At 37.6% G+C, this 17,017-nt stretch overlaps 1 protein-coding gene across 1 annotated transcript in view; it reads right to left on the bottom strand.

Annotated features, from left to right (window-relative positions):
• Positions 1-4,035: 4,035 nt before the first annotated feature.
• The window catches only part of PLCL2 (phospholipase C like 2), a 99,769-nt gene continuing 86,787 nt past the window's right edge, over positions 4,036-17,017 (bottom strand). Inside the window, exons 6-7 of the mRNA XM_059845974.1 lie at positions 13,789-13,898; positions 4,036-5,300 (exon numbers count right to left, since the gene is read on the bottom strand). Coding sequence (XP_059701957.1) covers positions 5,121-5,300; positions 13,789-13,898 — 290 coding nt within the window. The 3' untranslated portion in view covers positions 4,036-5,120. The remainder of the gene's footprint in view (positions 5,301-13,788; positions 13,899-17,017) is intronic.

The following is a 17,017-nucleotide window of genomic DNA, read 5'->3' as shown; positions in this document are numbered from 1 at the left end:
TATGAGCTCAAGTGGCCAAAGTATGAACCTCAACAGCAGTGCCTGCATCCAGGCCCAAAAAGAGAAATTAGCAGTTTGGTGTTTGTACCTGACCACTCCCCCAGCATCACTGCTCTCCTTACTACACTAGATGATACTGTAAAAGGAAGAAACACTATCTTTTGTCTCAAAGTACCAGTAACCAATGGGAAACATTAAGGATCCATCAGGATGGCACTGGGACCACACCATCCTCTGGCTACCCACACTTCTGGGCTAACTTTTGTTTTAACATCCAATTCTGCTTGTCTTTCTCTTCCTCAACACTGCCTTTCAATTCTTAAGTGCCATTCAGCTTGGTTGACTAGAATGGATGCTCCCCCAAGCCTGTGAGGACTTGTTGTTTTCTTGTATACTAGGTCCTATTTCTAATCTTTCTGCTGTACTCCTTTTTGCTACCCTGTGTTTCCTCCGCCACCCACAGAAGAGGTGATGAGTCAGAAAGGGAAGTTTAATAGGGTCCTAAAACAGAAATAACCAGAAAACCTCAGGAGTTTTACTTAGGCAGTTTACTGCCTTTTTCTTATTGAGAACAAACAAGTTGTAATGACTAAAGAATATCACACAGATTAGTTTTGAAAACTATCAGACTGATCTGTCCCACATAAGCTGCTTTCATAATACTGAGAGCAACAGGAATCAGGGAGTGTTCAGAATGGTGGAGGGTTTGATTGAAGTATTTACAGGAGCTCAAAAGACTGAAGGTCCTTATAGGATACATGCAGATCTATTATTCTTTAAACCAAGTTGTTAGATACTCCATTTAGAAAGTTTAATTGGTCAGAATGAGTAGGTGTGCGTAGAGAAAAAAAATGTGGTAAAGTCCTACACGCATTACAGTCAAAAGAAGCTAGCTGGGCACATCACCAGTTTCAGAATTCTGCTCATGGTATCAAAACCCCATGGGCTCATCATCCTTCAGCAGCAGCACTCCAACTTTTAGCTATATAAGCATAAAATGATTTCACAGTGAAGAACATGCCTTTGCAAGGGCACACTGTGTCATGATTATGGCTGTATGATTACCCTTCTTGCAAATATCACTCTTTGCATTAGTTTTTACCCTTCAATTAACACAAATGCAAACCTGGGTAGGCTAAAGCTTATTTGAAAATTATTACACCATGCACAGGACACTCAGGTGCTTCTTTGTGCAGCAAATGAATATAGCAAGAAGAAATCAGCATTACTTTTAAAACCCATGCCAGGGAAAACTCTATCAGGAAATCATATAAATGGAAGGGATACTCAAGCACTGAAAGAGCAAAGGATTGGGTCCTTTCAGATTAGTTTATTTGATTAGTAGACCAGTGTTAAAATTTTTGAAACTCACTTCCATTTTTCATGCTGGCATCTCTGAATCATCTCTCTCTGCTGTTTCAACTTCAAAACAGGAGAAATGAATACAGTAAGCGGCCATGGAGTCTTATAAAATTATTCTTGTGTTGTACAAAGTAGCTGAAAAATGGTTGACTCATACAGCATCTTCACCATGCCTGCATGGGCCAGCTTGTGAAATTGTGCAGGACACCATTCTAGCATTCTTTGCTGCAGCAACAGAACAACATGAAGGTATAAAAAGAAAGCACCAGAGAAAAAGGGGAAATTTTGCAACACTGCACTTAAATCCCAGTCCTACTGACTTGAGTAGAAGACTACCATTGACACCAGAAAGGCCACAGCTTCAACAGTGCAGCCTGGTCCTCACCTCTGCTTTGAAGGGTTTTGCTGTTTTGGTGGCTTCACTAGGCTCAGGAGTGCCCCTTGGTAACTGCTGCTGGGGGAATTCCTGGAGAACAGAGCTGCCTGCTAGAGCTGGCTGGTGCATCCAGAGGATGGAAGGCATGGTCCTGGCTCTGTGGTTAAATATCCAATGGCTGCTATGTACCACACCAAGCAAAACCAAGGAGGAAGGGAGGAAGAATGCAGATGAGGTTTAGAGGTGCTCCTTTTTCAAACAGGCACTGTTTAAACTTTTTCTTGTCTTCAAAAAAAAAAATTAACTGTTAGTGTCTATATGGTTAATCTGTATGTGAAATTTTCCTTTCCCAATTACCCTTTAATTTTAAATTGAGCAATATATTGACATATATCTGTACTCACTCAATGATTATTGGAGCCAAACAAAAGCTAAAAAGGCAGTCAGATAAACAGTCACTCATATTTTGGATCAATCTTCCACAGTTAAAGACTGTGTAAACAGTTCAACTGCATTACAGCACATTTAAGAAAATAAAGGCCCCAAAAAAGAGCAAAGTCATCCTGTGATTAATTTTATTTTGAATACTTTGCTGGGTCTTGGGTGCATCTTTTTATATAACCTAAAATAAACAATGTAAAAAAAATGGACTAATAATATGGATGCAAAGAATGCTTAAAGAAAATACAACTGAAAAAATAAACTAATACATTTGAAAATCATCATCACTGGGTTGACAACAGAGCCAGATACTTTGCTTACAAGAGGTTATCCTCAAGTCTTTAACATGCAACATGTAAACTTCCTGAAGCACTTTTAGCTACACATCATCTTTCAGAGTGAAAGATGATGACTCAGCTCATTGTAAGACTTTATGGTACATATAGTTTTGGACCGAGCATGAATAATGCAGAAAAGTGACTTCCATTTTAAGCAATCAGCACTAAAATCAGATGCTAGTATATTTAAAGTGTCAGCTAGCTAAATGCACATATTTTAACTTTTTTAAAAGATATAATATGTATCTATATTACTCAAAAAATATTATCTGCCTTTTTAACAACGTAGAACAGGATCAGTTCTGTAATCAACAATTCCATATATTGTAAAAGGGGAACATGCAAAATCTCTCAGTCCTTGTCAATGTGATCATCAATTTTCACTTACTTTTTTTTTGCCTTAAAACAAAGGAAAAACCATTAAACTGTGTGGAACCCTTTCAATGTTCCTTCACCTCTGTTCAGGTTGCAATTTGCTAAACAGAAATACATAAATGCTAAGAATGCCCAAGGCATCAGTTCTGATAACCTGGCTGGAGGAAAACACTCTACAGAAATGCTTCATTTGTGATATAAATTATGTTGCTCTGTAAATGCCATGCAAACAGTGCTGGGGCAGGACTGCAAAAGGAGCCTTACTGGTTTTTAGGTCTCTCTGAAGCATAATGCAAACAGTGATGACATTTTCCCACAGCCTACATCTTTCAATTAGGACTAAAAGTCTGAAATATAACTCCAGCAGCCTAGGTTTTGAGATTTCTGATAAAGTGAACCTGACCTTGCATATTTATGGTGCAGATGGATCTTGATCTAACACAGCTGTTTTGCTGCAGATAAATTTAAATCTAACTCAAAATCAGATTTAGATGTGATAGATTTGGCCCTGGAAGACTGATTTCACAGTGGCTCAGAATGCAGTTAACAACATGAATTTCAAGTTGCTTCCCATCCACTTCAGGTTCCGTCAGAAGACTTTCAGCTGCCGACACAGAAAAGGAATGCCTAAAAAGCAACACTCACAGGTGTTTACCACAGCTTAAATGCTTCATTTTGTACAACACAGAATAGAACTCACTCCTAGCAAGATCCTAACATTAGGGCACGCTGTCCGTAACTAGACACTGAAAGAGCTTAGCACCTTCTAAAACTGCTCCTAACCCAGGCAGTTTGACATTTTAAAGTGCAAGCTCAAGATGTGACATTTACTATGCAAACTGTTTTTATCCTGCCTCATCCCCACTTTGATTTTATAGTGCCTAGAAAATAAATTAAGTCCCTAATAATTCAATGAAGTGCAAGTGTAATGGCGTTCTTGTTCAGAGCTCTATTGACTTTTACAGGATGTTATACGTACATAGATTTCATTGTCTTCAGTGCAGAAAGAGCATCTTGAACTGGTTAAAACAAAAATCCATGTAGAATGCATGTCTTGAAGACTTCTACTTAAAACAATGCTTTTCAACAACCATCTCTTTTTCCCCGCAGCTGAACAAAAAGCACATTTTGATCTCCGGAGGATTTCGCTTGTTTTACTTCAAATTTATTAGCTTCTGTAATTATATAGTCCATTTTATTGTTAAATCAGAAACAGTAAGAGAACACTCTAGGTTGGTATAGTCATTTTACAATGAGCATATCAGCTACAATATCTTTACCTAATGTTGTCAGAAAACCAAAAAAGATCAGAACAGCAATTGATTTATTTTCTTGACAAACCTGCTTATTGAGATATCACCTATTCTGTAAGGAAGAAAATACTCAAAAAATAAAAAAGTTAAAATTTAGTTAAAAGCTTTACTTGTTTGGGAGCAATCTCATAAAACTCTTTTTAATATGAGCACTTCACTTCACAAAATGAAAAACTATTTACACCGTTTTGCTTGCGGTTTGGTCACATTATCTACACACATTTGCAGAAGATCTTAGGCAAAATAGGTATGTATCTTCTTCTGACATAGGCTATCAGATTGATTGCACATTTTCCTTTTACATAATGGCTCTCCTATAGTGCACTGAAGTCAGTGATCACTGTCTAATTACATTCTCATTTTAATTTATGGCTCAACAATAAAATCAATACCACTTCAAACCCAAATATCCAAGCGGCTGAACTACATATAGTGTGAAACATGTGGATTCCACTTTTTTAGACCTGATTTTCAAAAGAATGATATATCTCACCAGCACAATCAACAAACTGTGCAAAGAAAGAAACAACCTTTGCATAAAATTGGTTTGAAAATCAAGGCAGCTTTCCAAATTCTGTCAACTGATTTCCTGCTAGTTACATCTCATTTAAAAAGTGTTCATTTCCCGATGGCACTACAATGAACTTTTCAGCACGCGATTACTGAATTACAGTATCTTTTACATACATATGCTATATTTAGGCCAATAATGTAATTTCCATGTTGCACAAAATCATTGCCTTCACAAGCAGAGTTGCTACATACATTCACAGTTTCAATAGATTGTAATTAGCTTCTCCAGTTGTGCTTTAAAAATTCCGAATATTTTCCAACAGTAAGTGCAAAGCAAATGTCCTATGCAGCTACAATTGGTCACAGAGTTATAAACTCCAAAATTACGAGAAGAGCCTTCTCTCATTCTCCGTTTTCATCACCTGCTTTTTCAGGTATGACCTCCAGACTTCGACGAGGCTTTGAGATTTCTGCATTTTCAGTGCCTGGCTTATTAAGTCCACATGAAAGAGTGGCATAATGGATTTGCTTCAGATTCTCCAGTGCTTCATTTTTAGCATATTTGAGAAGATCAGCTTGTCCCTGTAAGGAAAAAAGTGCAATTAGAATACACATTTGATAACAGCATTCTCTTCTCTTTTACCCCTCTGCTTGTTTTGGATTAAAAGTATAGTTATCCTGCTAAAAACAAAATCCAAAATAACCAAAAGAAAGATTAAAAACCAAACCAACCAGTGAAGCAAACAAAAAACTCCTCAAAAACCAAAACAAAACTCAAATACAGATTATTTAGTGTTAGAAAGAATCAAGCTCTTTGCTTTCTCTTAAGCCAACCAGTGGCATCAGCAACGGGGTAGGAGTAATTTCTGCCTAACAGTTTTCAAGCAAGTAATCTGTGCTGTATTTTTAATCCATGGGGACTATAAATGTTTCTGCATAATAAAAACTGTGAGGATTGATTTTAATACCTCAGGGAGCCGTTTAAAACTTTCCTGGTTTTTTGGTTCCTCGGGATGTTTTTCCTTAGCAATGTGATTCACTCAATAGCAGGATGGTATAAAGGACCAAAGCTCGTCAATGCATGAAATACGAAAACACAGACTGATGAGCAACACACAAAAAGGACAGTGATGACAAAGACTTCACAGGGCTGTCTGCAGTTCAGCACCATCACGATCCCTCCTCAGAATTACAGAATTTTTTAGGTTGAAAAAACCTTTTAAGACCATCAGGTCCAACCATTAACCTAACACTGCCAAGTCCACCACTAAACCACTTCCTTAAAAGCTACATCAATCTTCCTCTTCATAGCAATTAAGTTATAAGCAAAGCTGGAAGAGAAATTGTCCCAGGCTTAGATCATTTGGCTCTTGTTCTACAGTCCTCCATCTCTCTGTATTGATTAAAGCCCTCCAAAAGCAACAGCTCTCGCTGGAAGACTGTGGACAGCCTTCCCTGCAGCCTGGTATCTGCCTACCCTGCCCACTTGCAGCAAATGAGCAAGGCTGTAGCACATGGAGAGCAGGTCTGTCTTACTGGTGGGCACAGAGAAGTTCAAAAACAAGAGCAGCAAGTCTGCAAGGACCAAAGGGATTGTGCTGTGCTTGCGTTCCTGAGGTAGAACTGCTCCACAGCTCACAGGAAAATACCTGAAGGAGACAAATTCATACCTGGAGGGGGGAAATGCACACAGACACACACACACACAGACACACACAAAAAATCCAGGCACTGTAGTTCCTTGAGACTGCCAGTACCAGTGTCCAATGAGGTATGAAGACTGACTGCACCTTCTCCTGCCATGTCTGTCCATCCTGGGTAAATTCTGTCTCCTGACAGACCTTTCTCCTGAAGACATACTAGTATCTCTCCAAAGATAGTACATTGCCTCTCCTCTGCCAAATAAGGTTGAAATGCATCTTTACCTCTTGATTTTAAAAATGCAGGAGTAGATAGAATAGCAGCCAGACAAAAATGTGTGCACTCATGGTGTGATACTTCTGATGCTTCTTTAGCAACTCAGAACAAAAAAATACTATCCAATGAAGTGAGCAGACTTATGTCTTTGAGACCCACAAATTGAAAACAAATTTTACTTTCTTCAAAGAAATAATTTCCCCCCCCACAGGCAAGATGATAATAGTTAAAGTCTTTTTTCTGATCACCAGAAAGGAAAAAATCTAGAATGTCATCAATCACAGCACAAGCTTCAGTAATATTTTCTTCTTAAGGGCTACTTTTTATAAAAATCACATACTTTTTTCCAAACTAACAAACAACTAAAAGCTAATTTAAAACACTCCAGCACACTAAATGAGTCATATCTGGAGTGCATCTGTTTCTAGCCCAAGTTCTGTTTTACATGGATAAGTAGAATATAGTTCTGGAATTTTAATCAAGTTGTTTATTATAGGCAGAGCTGCTAGCAAGCAGTCTATTAATAAGGTTGCTCAAAACTTCTCAGTTAAAAAAACACCCCTGCTTTCAGTTACTTATATGCTTGCCAAACTTTAACTACTTAAGCTGATACTTTCCTTGCAGGATTTTTGCCATTGGCAGATTTTATTATTATTATTTCTGCTTAATATTACTCTTTAACCTCATCCGTACGGTTCATTCAGTTCTGAGAATAAAGATGGGGAAAGGCCATCAGAAGTTTGTTAACAATCTTCTCTACTTCCTTCCCTACTCTCACTTAGGGTAGGGACTGGTAATTGGAATGACTACAGGGCAGTAGATCCAAGTCATGAGCTTTTAATAAACAAAAATCAGATTTTGAATGTGGTTAGTACAATCACTGAGGATTCCACTCTTGATCGTCCTTCATCTCTTGACAGCTCCAGCAATGTGGTAAGAGAATGTGTATTCCATTCCCACAGAATAATGAATGTGCAATAGGAAAAAAGTTGGGTTTTTTCCTGGATGGCTTCTCCAAGCCACCAACATTGGGTTGCCAAGGCAAGCAGGCCAAAAGCCAGACTAGAGGGGAGGAAGGGAAAGCCTGAGACAGACTCTGGAGAAGAGGTAGATGGGGAAAAGGAGGGTGCAAGAGCAATCTCTGGGACTGACCTGGCAAGAAGCCTAGGGCTGCTGAAAGGGCAGCTGGAGTGCATTATACACGGCGGATGCTAGACCTTACTGCAAGAGGAGATGGTGAAACACAAACACAGTGCAACAGCAATAACTTTGGATCTGACAGGTGAGCAGAGAAAGGGAAAGATTGAGTCAACATTTGGGAGTGGAATACAGAAAGAAAACAGATCCACAAAATTCACCACATTGAAAGTAGCCTGAAAATTATATACAAGTAGAACTAACAACTCAAAAAGAGTGAGAGATTGGTAATGAGAATAAAAGCTGGTGAGAAAGAAAAACAAAAACACTGAGCAGGGAGAAGGCTGCTGAATGCAATAAATTGGGTAAGGTGATGAGAAAATGAAAATTAACACTCTTTGGGAAGGATCTCTAGAGGTGGCAAGGAGGAAGAAGAAAATATTAGGCACTAAGTGGGAACAGAATAGTGGATGTAGGAAAGCAAGGAAGAAGAAATCAGGGGTTAGCAGAATGGCTGGTTTTCAGCAGAGAACTGTGAGTGTCTGGACAATTCCAATAAGGGAAGATGAACTATGATGACAAAAGAGGATCTAGGATAAAGCCTGGATTATTGCCAACACTGTGTTCAGACTAAAGACATTTGACCAAATGGTACCATGTTCAGACCAGGGTGAAATAGAAAAATGCATCAGTGCTCATTAACTCTTCTCCAGTGCTCAGAATTTATTTCTGAATGCCATTGAACTCAGAAAAATGTTTGTGAAACCATCTGTGTTGCCATTATCTGCTGGTATGTCTTGATCTCAAGATAAAACAAGAGCCAACCACGACTACCAAAAATGCCATGAGCTCAAGTGAGAGAGCTCTGCACAATTTGTGTGAAGTGCCTATTTCTGTTGATATTCCATCATGAAGATGTATGCTGGGGAAATGAAAGAGCATGCACCTCAAAGATTCAAGCTGTAGACACAGTGAACACCACTGAAAAGTAATACAACGCATCAGAAAAGCAGAAAATTTAAAAATTCATCCAGATCTGGAAAAAAACCACCATCACACTCTCAATTAAACAATCGCAAAGACTTTCTTTCTAGTTAGGTATCAAATGTCTCTTCTCCAAGGGCTCTCAAGGTTCAGTTTCAATTCTTTTTATTTTATGCATCCTGATTTTCACAGTAGGTGCTGTTGACTTAATAGCAAAGTCAGTTGACTGCAAGCTGGAACATGGGAATCTCTCAGATCTGTGGACTACTCAGGGGTCTTTCACCTCCTTAGCAGATCCAAATGACTGTAGCAACTTGCTCTGATAAAAATGCATATTATAAAGTCAATACAAGAGACCTACAAATGGCTCAAAGTTTAGGCAAGCAGATTTATCCTGAGTCCCAAAAAACCCACATTCCAAGAAATAAGATGGTTTGCGCAGAGAACTCAATGCTAGGATCTGAAGCAGTTATAGAAGCAAACCAGTGTGTTTCTTGATGTGTGGAAGGGCTGTCTTCACCAGGCTTTCATCTCAGATTAAGCCAAAATGTAAATGAATTTACTCCTTAGTGTTGTCTGGCAAGCACACCAAAAAACTTTAACTGACTTCCAGCACTGTGGTTAACAGGCAGCTTGTGGTAATTCCCAACTGGGAGCAGGATGGATCTAGGCCTTGCAGAGCACTGGGAGAGCACTCTCTTCACAGCAGCACATGGCAGCCATTGCTCCCTTTCCTTCACCATGGTTAAAATTCACTTACAGAACTGTGTAACTTGAATAGTTCATGTTTACAGGCTTCAGAAAAAGTTGTTTTCTAGGCAGACATGAAAAAAGACCTTAAAGAAGCTAAAGAACAAAACTGATATTCATTCAAAAGCTTTTAGTAAACAGTAGCAATAAAGAATATGGATTAATTTGGAAGCCCAATTCAGAGCCCATTAAACCTCTCTGGCCCAATATGTCCATGTCATCTAGTCTGATTTGTTTTTTCTTAAATCAATGTTAAAAACATTCTGTTTGTTTTGAAACTTTTGGCTAATAGGCAGTGTTTTTATATCATAGCTCCATAACAGTAACAGAAAACAAACCCAAAATGCTTCCTATCAGTTCTTGTACATCCAAAATGAGATATCATTTCAGAGTCAGTCAGATTTAGAATCAACTAGAATGTCTCAGCACAGCTACCTTCATAAGCTCTTATGTATTCACTCATGATATTTGATTAACTGGTTCTTGAACCTGAAAGTAAAATTGTACAGATGACATTTAAAATAACTGCATTTAACCCTTAACTGCATGAGCACCCTTTCCCCAAAAAATCCCAAGAAACTCTATCATTAATGACTGGTCCTTAGCTCAGGATCTGGAACCCGAAGCTCCTATCAGGCAATGCAAGAAGCCACGATCCCTTTCTCAAAGAGCTCCTCAGGGTACAACAGAACATTGCTTTGAGCACCCTGCTGGAGAGGGAGGTGTCCCTGCCAATGGCAGCGGGGTTGAAACTGGTGATCTTTAAGGTTCTTTCCAACCCCAGCCATTCTATTATTCTGTGACACATTACAATGTTCCATGCCCAGCTGACATGCTCTGAGTGAAGTTTTGGAATCAGGACAAAAGGCCTGAACTTCCTAACTTCTAAATAAGGGGTTAATTAGGAGACAAAATCCCATCAGTCCAGCAACATCAAGAGACTAGTAGCTTCAGATATTTAAATTGAACTGGAATGTCTTCTGAGGACCTTTAGGACCAGGCAGCAACTATCAGAGGCTTTATGAATGCTCTGAGGCTGCTGGAATTCACTTGGAGATTTGGTTGAAAAAGTTCAGATTATTTAAAAAGAAGTAAGAAGATGCAGTCCTGTAAGTGCCTTGAATGTTCCATTTATAAATACATTTTTTAAAAATACTGTAGGTGCAGGACTAATGCTATTACAGAGATAACAGATGCCATGGACTGCATGCCTTGCAAGAGAAAGTAATTAATATCAGATAATGTGACATGCCTAAAAGCTCATAGCCAACAAGAAACATCTGACAAATGCTGAAGACTTAGGAGTCCCACCTTCATTCCAAATATTTCCATTGACCTCTCCCTTTGTCTTTAGAACAGATCTTCTTTAGAACTGTAAATTGCCAAGACTAATTTACAGTTGCTTTTATGTTCTTCCTGTGGGCATCTCAAATTCTGAGCCTTATAGAGGGTTTATCTCAAAGTTTTTCTATGCCAGACAAGTCCACAAATTTTTACAATAGATTGTAGGATTCTGCTGCAACAGCACTTAAGAGTGTTTTTCCTTCTTCAACAGTGTACTTTTGGCAGAAAATGTCATTATCTTTGTTTAGAAAATATGAATTCTATCGGCCTGAGTAGTAACAATAAATAAATTACTAGCAAATAACTGTCTATTTGAAAGAGATGAATATTCTAGCAGTTTACAATCTCTGAATCAGGCAACAGACCAAATTTACTCCAAGTGATGTGGTGAAGTTAAATCCCTGTGTACATATACGGGGTGAATAAGAATGGGCATGTGTGCATATACACATACACAAATTAGTTGGAATTTCAGCTGAATTCAAACATACTATACAACTAATAAATTTGGCCACATGGCTTCAAATTAAGAAAAATTAAATCCTTTAAACCAGAAACTGTAATGCATGTGCATGCAAAACACATAGATATACTTAATAACTGCATCAGATGTTCTAAACAAAGTTTCCCTAGAATTAAGCTGTCAATTTAGCTATTTTATCAAACTTTCCATTGCATCAGCTGCAGTCAAAATGTCCCAACTGAAAGAGAACAATCAATATGTATCTTGAGGGTAAAATGCAGCTTGATCAGTTTGGAAAATACATTAGCCACACCATGTGAGCATGCCATGAGTCCTCTGTGCAGGAGCTGAGGATGGCACTCATGTAGCATTATTTAGTAAGGCTGTTCAGAGCCCCACAATAATTCCTATATCATAGCTAAGAGTCCACATATTTATTGTGTATTTCCATGTTCATTTTTGTACTATTTGAGAAGGAAGTTAATTTGAAGAATGCAGGGAATTGAACATATAAAATAAATTCTTTTTCTCCAGACAGGAAAGGTAGTGTCTTAGAAACTGTTTAACTTCTGTTTAATGATATGATATGAAAGTATGGTTATAGCCCACAGTTAAAAGAGTTTGGAGTGGAAAACCTCAGGGTGTCACTTCAAACAAATCTCAACCTTTAACTTTCTGTACATCTAAATGTGAGCAACAGCACTTAGCAGATGTCTGTCTGAACTGCAGTACCTGTAAATAACTTTAAAGATGTGCTGCAATGCCTCCTGTTAAAGTTTCAACAACAGGCTGATTAAAATCTCACCATTTTTTTCTAATTAAAGTATTAATTATGGGACAAATTGTACCTTCCAAAAGAAAGGATCTTAATCTCTGACTAGAAAAATACCACCCAATCAATGTCGAAGCGATTTTCTCAATAATCTCTTCAAAAAGGAAGGAATTTTAACTTCACAACTATGTTATAATCCTAAGGACATGTACACAAGCCCTTCAGTGCTCCTCGGAGCCAGACCTACCATGTGGCTCCTCCAATTCCTGGCGAACGCAGAAATCACGACTTCACATTTCAGTCACTCACCAACTGCAAACCTCCCCCCCACCAACCCTTATGTTCAGAATGTAAAGCAGAGATGAAGCAAAGGTACTGCAGTTTCAGGAAGCATAAAAATAGATTTGCCTATCCAAGCTGGTATCTGACACCTTTGACAGAAAAAAAGGGATAGGAATTTATTTCTTTGACATTCACCCAAAGCCACTGAACTAACTCTTCTCTATCCTCTCGGAAGCACAGGACTGATACATTACACATCCCATACACTGTCTTCAGGAAACTCTGTTCTGATACAGGAAATGTGATATTCTGGTCCTTTACCTATAAGCATGCATATTTTTAGAATGCATTAACTGTACATGCTGCAGCAATTTTCACCACTTTTTGATTCTCCTCCACATTGGATTTGTGCAGTACAACACAAGAGGGACTGGAGCACCCAGCGACCTCATGAAAAGCTTAACAGTTCAAACCAGCATGGAAAGCTGGAGAAATACATATGCATTACTGCTTTTCTGTCATAGTTCACTGTAAGAAGAGGCGGTATGAAACTGTATTTTCAAGAAGAACTAAAAATAAAAACTAGGTGGGAGAAAATAATTTTCTTTATAATTAAAACAGACTTTATAGTTTAATGTAGTGAAGAAGTATTTGATTGAGTGGGAGAGAAGAATTCATTAGTGGATGTAAACACCAAACTTGAATAATTTGAGCTAGAGTCAAGGGAATAAATTAATGGAGGCAGTTTTGCTATCTCTACAAATTTTGATATACTCTGCTGAGATCAAAGATCACCGATAGGAAACATGAACTGTTCCACATTCTAGTTTCCTGAGGGTCTCTGGCTGAAAGCTTTTCTTATACTTCACCATTTAGTCTTTTGTCAAAATGTAAGCAAATGTGCTCGACAAAATGTAAAGAGAGTCTCCAGCTCATACACTCAATTTATCCCAGCCTGGATTACGAACACAATTTGCTTCTACCATTAATCACCATTCATCACCAACTGCAGCAGTAACAGCTTCCCTTTTGTTTTTCAGTAACTGCATTAACCTGAACACTTATTCCCCTTCAAATCACAAAACAGGTTTTAAACAATGGCATAGCTGCCTTCCAGCCTGAGCCACTTTGCAGAAGCCAAGAGTCATTGTTTCAGCCAGGTATTAAAGGATCCAGCCAGTGTTAAAAGATTGCAAGAAGAAAATGTCAGACTAAATGAAATAAGCTTCCATAACACTACATGAGAATAAAAAGTCACATTGAGACTCTCTGTGTTTCAGGTTATATAAACCAAACTGACTATGATTATAGAAGTGAATAAAGCCAGTTGAACTGTGACACAGAGTAATGACCAGTAACAATATCAGAATGACAGCTTTGAACAAAAAAATACAGTAACTAACCAAAGGAAGACACATTACCTTTAAAATTGTAATGTTCCACGTAAAACTTTCTACTGATTTTTGCAGTTTTCTTTCTTTTAGGCCTTCTCTTGCTCCTATATTGTGCAGGTTTTCATGAAACTCCATTGCTGTAGAGAATAAAAGAGGGACAAATATAGTATCTTTTTAGTGCATTTTTGTGATCATAGAGATAGCAGCTTGAAACTAATAAGGCAAAAAGACAGTGAAAAAGCTTCAGAAATTTCATTCTTCAAGCACAAATCAATCTGATGTAGTAAGATGCAATGTTATACAACATTACAATATATACAAATCTCTCTAAGTCAAAATCCCTGGGAGCACCTGTTAGGTCATTGCTATACAAAGATGGAGCCCAGCAACTATTTCCCATAGAAATATGATCTCTAAGCACAACTGAATGTGTAGCACCACATGTAACAACCTATTTGTAGTTGCTATAGGATGGAAATAGTAATTTCATTAACTGCTCTAGCCCAATAAATTTATTTTGTGGCTTGCTCTTTTATGCATTTACATCACAGTTGTCCACCTTACAGCTTATATGGTGAAGTCTGCTCAGAAAATAAACCCTTAACCTTATCCCTGAGCATAAAGGAGTAACTGTGAAAGAGGAATGCCAAGTGAACTTGCCAAGGAATGCCAAGGACATTTTACCACACCATGTAAACTACTGTGTCCACAAAACCTGTATCTGACAAACTCCAAATCAAAAATTTTTTGGTAAAATTTAGATTAGCTTGATCTAAGCACTGAGCGGACCAAACAAAGTTGTTTTAACACTGCACAGACAGCAGAAACATAATTTGCTTTCCATGCTGCTGTTACAAGCCATATAAAAATAAAATAAATAAAAATGTTATTTTACATATATATATATATATTCACACAGGAGAAGTCAAATGTCCTTCCATGGCTACACAGAGCCACTAACATGGATTACAGCTACTCTCCTATGAAGGCCATAGCTCAGTTGTGCTCTCAGGATCTCCATCTAATAACATGCAGAGTATTTTGAGGTCAAAAGTTGGCAAGTGGTTGTGACATACACCTATGAACGTAATAGTTAAAGCACAAATTACACTTTTAACTATGTTGGTTGCGATCTTCTATTTGCCCAGAGAGTGTGTGTACCTCAAAATTCACATATATTTATTACCATGAATAAGCACATGAACTTGGGTTGCCTGTCAATCTGAGAGAAGACTGACTTTTAAGGACATTACCTCTTCTTCATAATTTCTTTATCCTACACTCATGTCTCATTAAAAGAAAGAGAGATGACTGAATGTTTCCATTGTACACTCCCTTACCTTACTCCCACATACACACACATATTTTAAAAAGTATTCATAGATTCATTTGAAAGGCAAAATTGTTCTTTCTACCTTTTCTCACTATTTTAAATTTTGCGACAAGAAAAATAAATGGCAAATATTTTCCCTGAATTAACATAGTGTATAATTTTTATTTCAATCACTTCGCTATAGCTCAGCCTCTGCTGTCTCAAATATAATGTTCATCCTATATTTCCTCAAAACTGATTCCTAAACAGGTGAGAAATTTAAGTTCATAAACCCATCATTGTTCTAAGTATCCATTGCCCATTCATATCAACTAAAATAATAAACTCCCAATATGATTATGAAAATATTATACACAGATCCCTATTTACAATATTACACTTCTAGAGCCATCACAACAGTACAGATTTTCTGATCTCTACAATGAATTCTGAGACATACTGGCAAACTTTTGAAGTTCTGCACCTCATTTCCATCTTAACAATTATTGCTTTTTAAGTTGGTGGACAGCAGCAATCGATAATAACTTGAACTAAAGCCACCCAGAAAGATATTAAGAATAATGCTGACCACCTGCATGTTAAAAGTGGAATTGTTGCTTTGTAGATTTCAAATTATTTTGATGTATACAAAGTTCCTGATATCACAGACATGGACACAATGGTGACTGTGCATTCTGCCAGCCAGAAAAGCTCCTTTATGTTCACCAACAACCTTCTGTGGTGAAGCTCTTCCCAGTCTACACTCATACTATGATACATTTCTGACCTGCCAAAGCCATTCCACCCCAGCTAAGTACACTTGGAAGTTGCCAGGAACATCACATCAACCTTCTTTGGAAAATGAAGCAGTCAGATCATCCTACCAGGGCACACACATGTAAACCCCCAGCTGACAGGTGCCTCCTGCTTAAACAGCACTGACACTGATACTGATGGGGCATCCTCAACATCTCTCACAGACTGGCCAAGTCCTCATCATCATGCTACACTAAACCTAAACACACAAGCAGAAACCAGCAGATTTGAATTTTATTTCCGCTCCCATTACTAGCTCTTGCCTGATTAATTGAAACAAATTATTTCATCTCTTTGTGTCAGTTTTTCCATCTGCTGAAAGGAATGAATTGTATTTGCTACACAATATATGGACAATTAAATTTTAGAGCATGAATGCAGCACAACATTTAAGTGTTGACTGTGTCTCTCTTGGCATTCATCTCGTATGTTCTCACTTGGTTTTCTTGCACTTTGCCTTGGAATTATTTCACGCTTTAACTATGACAAAGGAATAACACAAGTGGTAAATCCCAAAATTAAACTTATTACAAGATAACAGAAAAAGGAAAAAAGAGGAAAGACATTCTCATTTACAGCTAAATTAATAAAATAATTTACACATCCATACAAATCCATGTAAACATGCCTTTAGGATATGCTTACAAAGAAAACTCAAGGTTAAATTACTTTTTTTACAAATAATTTTCTGTCTACTTGCAAATAAAATTTCAGCTCTCACTCTCATTAAGATATAATAAACAAGTCACTTTTATGAGACTTAATTACTTCTAGATTTATTAGTCAATTAGTCATTTTGAACTGCCTGAGAGCTCTTGAATGATAATAGGCATACCATTAACCTGATGTATCATCCATTATATTTTTGCATATACCACCTCAATCAGAGAAAGAACAAGTTAGTCATATTTTCCATTTATTGTGGCAGATGTTAAGGAAGATATAATTCACAACTTTCTGAGCGACCATGAAGAATATATAGGATGTGTGCTCCTCTGTTTGGATTGTATTTTCTGTGGTTTAATTTTTGCCCACTGCACAAATGTATTTATCTACAATGAAATTATTACTGATTGTTGCCTTGAGCCAGAAAGCTCAAATCTAAAAAGTTCTTTTGACTGGAAACTC

The sequence above is a fragment of the Haemorhous mexicanus genome, chromosome 1 (assembly GCF_027477595.1).
Source record: "Haemorhous mexicanus isolate bHaeMex1 chromosome 1, bHaeMex1.pri, whole genome shotgun sequence".
Lineage (NCBI taxonomy): Eukaryota > Metazoa > Chordata > Aves > Passeriformes > Fringillidae > Haemorhous > Haemorhous mexicanus.
The sequence above is the reverse complement of the archived record's forward strand: the minus strand, read 5'-3'. Positions and strand labels throughout refer to the sequence as shown.